This window comes from Medicago sativa, chromosome 6 (assembly GCF_051527215.1).
Source record: "Medicago sativa cultivar Bolivia chromosome 6, Bolivia_mono, whole genome shotgun sequence".
Classification (NCBI taxonomy): domain Eukaryota; kingdom Viridiplantae; phylum Streptophyta; class Magnoliopsida; order Fabales; family Fabaceae; genus Medicago; species Medicago sativa.
In genome coordinates, this window is record NC_140754.1 from 16,192,491 (window position 1) to 16,201,956 (window position 9,466).

General features: G+C 31.1%; 1 protein-coding gene across 1 annotated transcript; it reads right to left on the reverse strand.

Annotated features, from left to right (window-relative positions):
* Positions 1–7,835: 7,835 nt before the first annotated feature.
* LOC146913225 (BAG family molecular chaperone regulator 2-like) lies at positions 7,836–9,248 on the reverse strand. Its single transcript, XM_085716458.1, has 2 exons — positions 8,889–9,248; positions 7,836–8,410 (listed from the first exon to the last, which is right to left on the reverse strand). Exons 1-2 carry the CDS (start codon positions 9,133–9,135, stop codon positions 8,196–8,198), a joined length of 462 nt encoding a protein of 153 aa, XP_085572584.1. The 5' UTR covers positions 9,136–9,248; the 3' UTR covers positions 7,836–8,195.
* Between the last annotated feature and the right edge of the window lie 218 nt (positions 9,249–9,466).

Below are 9,466 nucleotides of genomic sequence, written 5' to 3' on the forward strand. Positions count from 1 at the left end.
ATTTATCAAAACTTTAAAATTGAGAAACTACCAACTTGTTGAAGCTTCACAAAGAACATATTACATATCCAAGAAACCAAGTTGAGCAAGGAACCACATGAGGAGGCAAACTTTGACACTGATATTGCAAATGACATGAAAAAAATTATAAGTCAATATAAGAAAATAAAATAGAAGCATAAAACTTTAGGTGTAGAGATTTACCAAAGTAAAAAAATTAGTGTTGTTGGAGAAGAGAGTGGTTTGTGAAGAGTGGTGGTGGTGGTGTGTGTTATGTGAAAGAGAAATAAATTTCTCTAAGTGCGAAGAATGGAACGGTTTAAATATGCACAAAATTATAGATCTACAATTTGCCAGGAGCCCAGTCAGGAGCTACCCCTGGCAAGACTCGGTCTCCAAGGTTCCTAGCGTAGCCACAGACCTACCAAAAAGGTGTCAGCAATTTGCCAGGAGTTTGTGCATTTTGCCAGGGGTTCAGCCCCTGGCATGTCAGCTTTACAGATTTTTGTCAAATCTTCTGCAGCATGCAGAGATTCCCTTGACTTTAATTTGAATCAAATTTTCCCGCTTAAAATTTGCCAGGGGCTACTGCAATTTGAGAGGGGTTTGCTCCTGGCTTATGGTGTGGTGTGAAATTGCAATTTGTCAGGGGTTTCCCTGGCATTACTCCTGGCAAATTTGTCAGGAGCTGATGCTCCTGGCATTATTCCGTGGCAAAACGCAATATTTCTAGTAGTGCTAGAAGACTTATAGTTACAAGCTCAACTAATGCAATTTCATAACTGATGCAAAAACTATCATATGAAACTATTTACAGTAATCAATAGCAATTTAAAATAGCACAAGATTGCAAAACCTCTAAAGGAAAAAACAGAAGATAAGTAATTAACATTGCTTAAACATCATATATCCTAAAAGTAAGCAGCAAATGAACGTGATGAAACATTTACCACCATCTAATGAACATGAGAAGAAAACAAAAGTAAGCAGTAAGCACCAAATTTATAAGACACCGAATAATAATTAAGAAGCAAAGATACTTAAATACCTATGAAGCACAAACACATAAACCGATGTCGAATACTATACTCACATGTCAATTGTCGACGCATTTTTTGTTACGAAACCCAAAACCAGGGGAATGGACTAGACAATTTTTTTTGTACGATGTTTGACTTTGAAACTGGTCATGGGACTGGACAGAACAGATGGTAAGAGACCGAACAAAAACAAGAATTCTTGTCCCTCACCAAAGCATGAGGCAATTTTTTGTTCAAAAGTAAATACTATCAAAAATACCAAAATACAATTATTTTTCAACATGAAAAATATCATCTCTATGTCTTGCTTTGTACTGTTTTATCATGTTTTGTCCAAGACTTGCTTACTTACTGTTTTGCAAATCAAACAGATACTTAAATACCTTCGAAGCACAAACACACAACAAAAAAAGTTAAAGACAACATGTGTTGTGTGGTGTTTATATCCGACGCCAACACGTTTCACACAGCGGACAAACATTTGATCAAAGTGTTGATGATACAATGTTAAAACATATGCAAACAAAAGAGTTAACACAAAATATGTAGCCTATTGGATAACCAAGTATAACATGTATCCTATCAATATAGCTTATTTTGGATCATCTTCCACCAATTAAAAACTAGGGTTAATATGTCTTTACCCCCCTGTAATATAGGCGAGTTCCGGTTTTCCCCCCTGTAAAAAAGATTCTTTCGATTCCAACCCTGTAATATAAAGATTCCGTCGAAAACCCCCCTGAGCACATTTGAGACCCCCCAGCTGATGACGTGGCGTGACGTGGCGCGCTGAGTCACCCTTGTCTGCTGACGTGGCTTGCTGACTGTATAATTAATTTTATTTTTTATTTTTTTATAGGGTACACGTGGCATTTGTAATTTTTTTTATGTCTTTACCCCCCTGTAATTTAGGCGAGTTCCAGTTTTACCCCCTGTAAAAATTTTAAAAATAAAAAATAAAATTTGGAAAATTTAAAAAAATAATTATTTTTTTAAAAAATTCTGGAAAATTAATAAAAATTGAAAATAATGAAAAAATTCCAAAAACATTTAAAAAATTAATAAAATGAAAAAATAGATTTTTTTTGAAATTTTAAAAATTATAAAAAAGTTCGGATTTTTTTTGGAATTTAGAAGATATTTAAAAATACTGGAATTTAATTTTCAAAATAAAAAAGTTTAGATTTTTTTGCGAAGCTCAAAAGACATTGAAAAAGCAACTTGAGGTACTCACTTTTTAAATTTTAATGTCTCTTAAATAAGACACTTTTTAAAAAAAAATTTAAGTAAAAAGAAAAATACATTAAAAAAGAGAGAGAGAGATACAGAGACTGGGGGGACATAAAACCTAACCCAAGTAAAACCCAAAACGGGCATACATCATTATAAATCAGACCAAGCGAAACAGTCCTAAAATATCCTAACAAAAATTCACTAATCATGAGCATAACATAGCGAACCCGCGTACGGGAACGAAACCAGATTACAAAAAAAAATATGAACAGTGAACATTTGTCAAAAACAATTAGGATTTAATTTTAGCGAATGGATTGACTGCCAACACAATAACAAACCCAAGTGCCAACAACTCCCTGCTCAAGCAGCAAGCATAAAGCTCTTTCGAGCTCGATGAACCTGAGTGTAAGCGGACACTTTTTAAAATTTTACACGCATTAATAATTCTTTTTACAAAAATATTCCTATGTAATTCAAGCTTCTCAGATTTTTTTTCTAAATTTTTAATTAAACTAAAATCAATTTTTTTCTTCAGATTATATGATTTTTTAAATTTAATTTTCATATTGTAATTGGATTTTAAAAAAAAATATATCCAGATTTTTTAAATTTAAAATATTTTCCAGTTTTTTTATTTCGCAAAAAAATCTAAACTTTTTTATTTTGAAAATTAAATTTCAGTATTTTTAAATATCTTCTAAATTTCAAAAAAAATCCGAACTTTTTTACAATTTTTTAAATTTCAAAAAAAATCTAGTTGTCTTTTCTGCTTTTTTATTTTATTTTTCGAAAAAAATAATCTGATTTTTTGTTATTTTTAAAATTTAAAATAAAATCAATCTTTTATTTTTTTAAAAAAATAATCTGATTTTTTGTTATTTTTAAAAGATTTTCAGTTTTTAATTTTTATTATTAAAATGATTTAATGATGTGGTATGTATATACACACATGTCATGCGAAATTTTTTTCCAGATTTTTAATTTTTTTGTATTTTTTCATTATTTTCAATTTTTATTAATTTTCCAGCATTTTTTTAAAAAAATAATTATTTTTTAAATTTTCCATATTTTATTTTTTATTTTTAAAATTTTTACAGGGGGTAAAACTGGAACTCGCCTAAATTACAGGGGGGTAAAGACATAAAAAAATTACAAATGCCACGTGTACCCTATAAAAAAAATAAAAATAATTATACAGTCAGCAAGCCACGTCAGCAGACAAGGGTGACTCAGCGCGCCACGTCACGCCACGTCATCAGCTGGGGGGTCTCAAATGTGCTCAGGGGGGTTTTCGACGGAATCTTTATATTACAGGGTTGGAATCGAAAGAATCTTTTTTACAGGGGGGAAAACCGGAACTCGCCTATATTACAGGGGGGTAAAGACATATTAACCCTAAAAACTATACTGATAATCCATAAACCCATTAAAGAAGTAATAATAACAAGAAGAAAGTGACATTAATCGATGAGAAGAGAGACAAGTTACACTCGACCTCGGCTTCCGGAAACGTGAGAAATGAGAAACGAAGAGGAGAGAAGCTGAGCGAATAAACGAAGAAGACTGAAGCATCGTGCATTAGGGTTTGTCTTTGGAACGGAGAAAGATAAAATATTTTTTCTTTTCATCCTTTAAAGCAAAAAATAGGATGATTTAGGGTTACCCAAATTTTGATGCTTTGTCCTTTTCGTTTCTACTTTGAGAGACAAATGCTTAGTCAAGATCAGAACATTCGATCACCCTTTGTTCAAAACTCTTTTAGAAGCTGTTAAGAATGAATCATGGGTATATGAATTAAAAATGATGGACCCTTATGGCTTCCTTGTTGTGATGTTGGCTTGTTATGTAAGTCACTTGTACGGGAATAGAGATTGACCGGGATTAAGGTGTTCGATGTGCAGTTTAATTTGGTTTTGAAATAAAATAAAAATCATCGGATCCAAAGATTTAATTTGCATCGATTTAGTTAATTTGCATCGATTTTTTAATATCTAACCACTAAACAATAGGTTAGTTCCCACTTGCTCAAACATTTGTGTTAATTGTTTTTTTCTGGGCACTCGTTGCGTTTGGATTTTAAAATTTGAAATATGTTTTTAGTATTTTAGAATCCCAAATAGGCTCAATGATTTTGAGTTTTGATTTATCTCGGAATTTTGTTCATAATTTTGATTTGACTACGAATTTTGATTTATTACACTGCCTCGACAACAAAAAATTATGTAGGCCACTTCAGATTCTAGACAACTTGTTTGAGCAAGTTAGAAATAACATCTTGTTTAGTGGCTGGGAAAAAATTTCACAATTGATGGATTCAAGCAACTTCACTTTAAAAATGACAAAAGATGGCACAATGTAGTAAGATTTATAATTTAGGGGTTGTTTTCTTTTAATATTTTAGGACAAAAAATGTAACCGAAGAAAGGAGGTTGGGCAAGCATTTTATATTGGCATGGTTCAAATTCTATAATCTCAAGCATGTTTTTAAATGGAAAAAACATATGGTGCATGAGAAGCATAGAGGATGCGATAAGAACTTCTCATATCTTATTCTAACTTGACGCATTAGCCCATGGAATAGGGACTTTAAGAATAATAAATGTGCAGGGTCGGGATTCGAACCCCAGATTTCCCACTTCTCCACACATAATGTGTGTGAATCTAGCCACTAGGCTACTTTACCAAAAAAAATAGAGAGGAAGAAATGAAGATATGAGAGAAAAACTAGACTAAGTGGATGGATTGCAGAATTTGAATTTTGAAATATGATACAGAAATCAAAGACGAGGAAGAAACTAAATCGTGCTATAACTCTGGAATCTTTCCATCAGTTAAAGAATGTTTCTTATCCTACCTTATTAGCTTCTCGCGTGCCCTGCGACATTTTGTATTATATAATTCAAATTATGTAAAAATACGTTAAAAACATCCTCCAACATCCTACAATATATCAGGGGCTTATTTAAAACTTTTTTCCATGTATTTAAAACATCTTCCTCCAATTGTAGAGGGTTAGAAAATAAAAAATAAAAAATCATGGGCTTAATCTTTATTGGGCCGATATACATCAATTTTATACATACTATTTTCCATGTATTTAAAACATCTTCCTCCAATTGTAGAGGGTTAAAAAATATGCAAGGTCCGGGGTTCAAACCCCGGCCACTACCAAAAAAAGAGGGTTAGAAAATAAAAAATAAAAAAAATCATGGGCTTTATCTTTATTGGGCCGATATACATCAATTTTATACATACTAACGAAAAGACAGACACTCACGTGTGCCCGTCTTTCTGCTCTTTTTATTAAGCTAACGTTTGAGAAAATTATCAACGGTGTTTTTTTTATGAAATTTTAATTTTGATTAAAAGTAAAAATATAAATGGTTTTTGCTTTCAAATTATAATAAATCAAACTAATCATGATTATCCATTTCAATGAAACCAACAATATAATAAAAAAGTATAATCTAAATTCTTATTTTTTTATGACACCAACAACAATCTTTATTATAGAAAAAGTTGTTGTTTATGGGTATAACTGGGATAATAAAAAAGTAAGTATATATATACTCATCTAGTTTGTTACATTTTTTAAATGATAAAGGAAAAAATTGGACATTTGTGTTTGTTACACTTTTATTTTAATATTTAAATTTGTTCTTATCTATTTGTTACATGTATTATTTGTTTGAAAATTAATGGTATTTTCGAAAGAAAAATTCAACCCAAAATTGCTGAAATGGGTAGTTTTCTTTGTATATAGTATAGATTTATCTATTTCAATTTTGTAGTCAATGACTTTTTTTTACCAAAGCAAAATTAATTATTATTATTATTATTATTAATCAACCAAGGTTCAATACAAGAAGGATAAGAATAAAAAAATATGGTGACTAGTCCAAGAATAGTCTGCCCTAGCTAAAGTATGAACAACCATGTTCGCTTGTCTCTTAACAAACTACACCTTGAAGTTGGAATGTAAAGATAGCTGATAAATAATACTAGAAACATTAACATAGAATTCTGAATCACCATGGCCCAGAGACAATAGAGCTTGCACTAAAGTAGCTGAGTCGGACTCGAAGACAACCCAATCTCATTTATTCACATCAGCAAAGTGAACGCGTATTAGCATTTTTTTTTTTTTGTGAACCAAGTATCTACAATGCACAACTGTAGAGACAAATCCTTCAAGTTGGGTAGGACTATAATGAATGATAAAGCTCTTCCTCAAGATATTTAACATTGTTTCATTCCTATGGTTGGATTCAAACTCTAGATCTCTGACTAAGCTGGAAGATATCTTTTACCGTCTCATCCAATTGTTCTTGGGTAAGACACTTGTTAACATTCTACTACTTTTAATTATGTTGATTTCGTCTGTAATTATAAATTGTGGCGAAATATGGAAAGTTGAATAATTACCGTTAGCAAAGTACACAAAAAAATTTGCATTCAAATCTTAGAAACCAATAAATATAGTATAGTAACGCAGATTAATAAAGAAGTTTGATCAATTCTGCCTACATCTCTGAGTTATTGCAGTGAAAATAGAAATTTACACATTGTTAAGAAAGACTCAATATTTCTCGCTACCACATGCTTATTACAAACCCAAAACTTTGACTAACCAGAAATCTCACTAGAAACTTGAAAACTTTCTCAAAGTTGTAGTTTTCTCCCAATGTTTGGAATGATTATCCCTTAGTTCATCATCTTTCTATCACATTAGAAAGGAGTATTGAGAAACATGGAAGTGTAAACACATAAGGATAGTTTCGAACTTGCTTCTTCTACACAGAGAAGTTCAACTTTATTTCTTCTTCTTCCTTGGTAGCTGGCACTCCCTCTTGATTAAGAAAATGACTTTTCTTCTTGGCTAAGATTAAGAAATTAGTCTTTCTTGATTAACAGTTTTTTTTTTTAGTAGCACTATATTCGAATCAAACTTAACCTACAATTTACTAGACAACAAGTTCTTACACGAGGATATAAAGATGACTTCGTGATTGAAGTGGAAAAAAAAATAGATTGTTTAACAAGTCAAGCATAACTATTAATTATTATAATATAGGTTATATTAACTTTTGCCTTAAAAACGCAACTTAAGGAGTTTACAATACAATTAAAAAATAAATTTTATTTTGACAAGATTATTCTACATTTAGTTTCCTAACTTATGCCTTAATTTATGTCCAATGACATAAGTTAGCATTTTCATTATACAAATTATTCACCCAAATAGTAAAAAAAAAAAGAGATAACAAATGCTTAACAAGTGCCTTGGGAACACTCATTAATATTTCCCTTAATATATTGCTTCCAAGTAAGAGACTTCATGCCTGCCATTAAACCTTTTTGGTTTCCCACTTTGAGCTCATGAAAAGCACTAGCAACCCTAACAAAGCTTCCAGTTCCACCATAATTCATCTTTTTATGCGTCGGCGTGCACGTATGGGTTTATATAATAATTGAATAACAAGACAAACATAAATAATATGGGTTTATATAATAATTGAATAACAGGACAAAAACCAGAACTAAAAAATAAGATAAAAATTTGTACAGTACACAAGGAATCAACACACTTCTATTAATAATAAAACAAACACTTCAACATAACATGGGTTTGCATCATCTAACACATTTAAAAATCAACCAAATTTCCAACAACTAGATAAGTACACATAGTAATAATTAAGTTCCTATATTCTAAACAAAAAGTGAAGAAAGACCCATTACATCAAATTAAATTAAACTTCACTTCACTTTTTCCTTGTTAGCACCATCACTAATTAATTAAGAGTTTGAGAAATTAGCTTGATTGTATCATGAATTCGGATTTCATGCAGTTAATAGATCGATTATTCACACATTTGAGACATTAGTGACCATTTGATTAAGATCAGACGATTCATATTATACTCTGATTGTGTAATTAGGATTGTTATTTGCCAAACCAAGTAGCTTCATTTCTTTGATAGCTGGATCCTCTAGAAGAAGAACCTTGTCTTTGTCCCTAACACCAATCATGTGAAGAAATTCATTGTCATCTCTCTCTTTACCTTTGTAGAGAAGCCTCTGTTCTCTTGGCTCCAAACTTGTTACAAGTGACAAAACCATTTTCAATTCTCCTGAAATTCATTCATAAAATTTTGGTAAATACCTTCCTCAAAGTAATTTTTTATAGTTGATAATAATAATGCACACACACGTAAGACTTTTTTGGTTCATCAATGACTAATTGAAGTGGCTAAAAAATATAAATAAAAATTTTGGTTTGTAACCAACAAAAGTTATTGTCTACTCCAAATTTGTTTAACCCAGTAACTCTTAAAAATGGAGTAAATAATTCAAAGTTCGGTTAGGAGGTAACGAAACTGGAGTTTTCCTAAATGATTTGATCTTAATAAAGCTCGTTAAATGTGAGTTCAACTACTTGCTAACAATTTTTGGTAATAATTCACTTTGACTATATTTTATGCTAATGTACAAAAGTAAAACTTTTTTTCTTATATTTACCTAATTATAATTGTTCAATTTAACAAAAAAAATAGTTTGAACCCGAAACAAAAGGCAATCAATACAAATGAAAGGTTGGATTAGACTTACCAAAAGTTGAAGTTGCTTCAATAGAAATGTCATGCCACTTTGACATAGTTGAAACTCTAATTGTGATCATCTCTCCAACACTTTTGTTACTCTCTCTTTTTTGTACAAGCATGCCACCAGGCCTAAGTTCCCATTCGATTTCACTATTTTCACCACAATCCTTCTCAATTGGAGATGCTACTACTTTGTTTCCAAAGCCAAGTTTAGATATGCTTCTACAAAACCTCTTTGACCTCAACTTCATCATCTTATTTTCTTTTTCTTTCTCTCACAATAAAACCTTTATGTTTTCTTTGGAAGAATTGAAAGTTGAGGAACCAGTAAGAGAGTTTATGTGGTTAGGCACTTATATACTACTGGAAAGTATTATGAAATGTGGACAATTATAAATAAATTGATTAAAAAAGTATGAAAATGACAAATTAGAAGGCATGAATAAAATACAAGCCGACCTTATGTTACAAAAAATTTAGACTTGAGGAAACAGCATAACCAATCAGGTTTAAAGGAACACATGGAAGAAAATATGGGTATTTGTCTTTTATGTTGATCTTGGGAAGGGCTATGGCACATGGGGA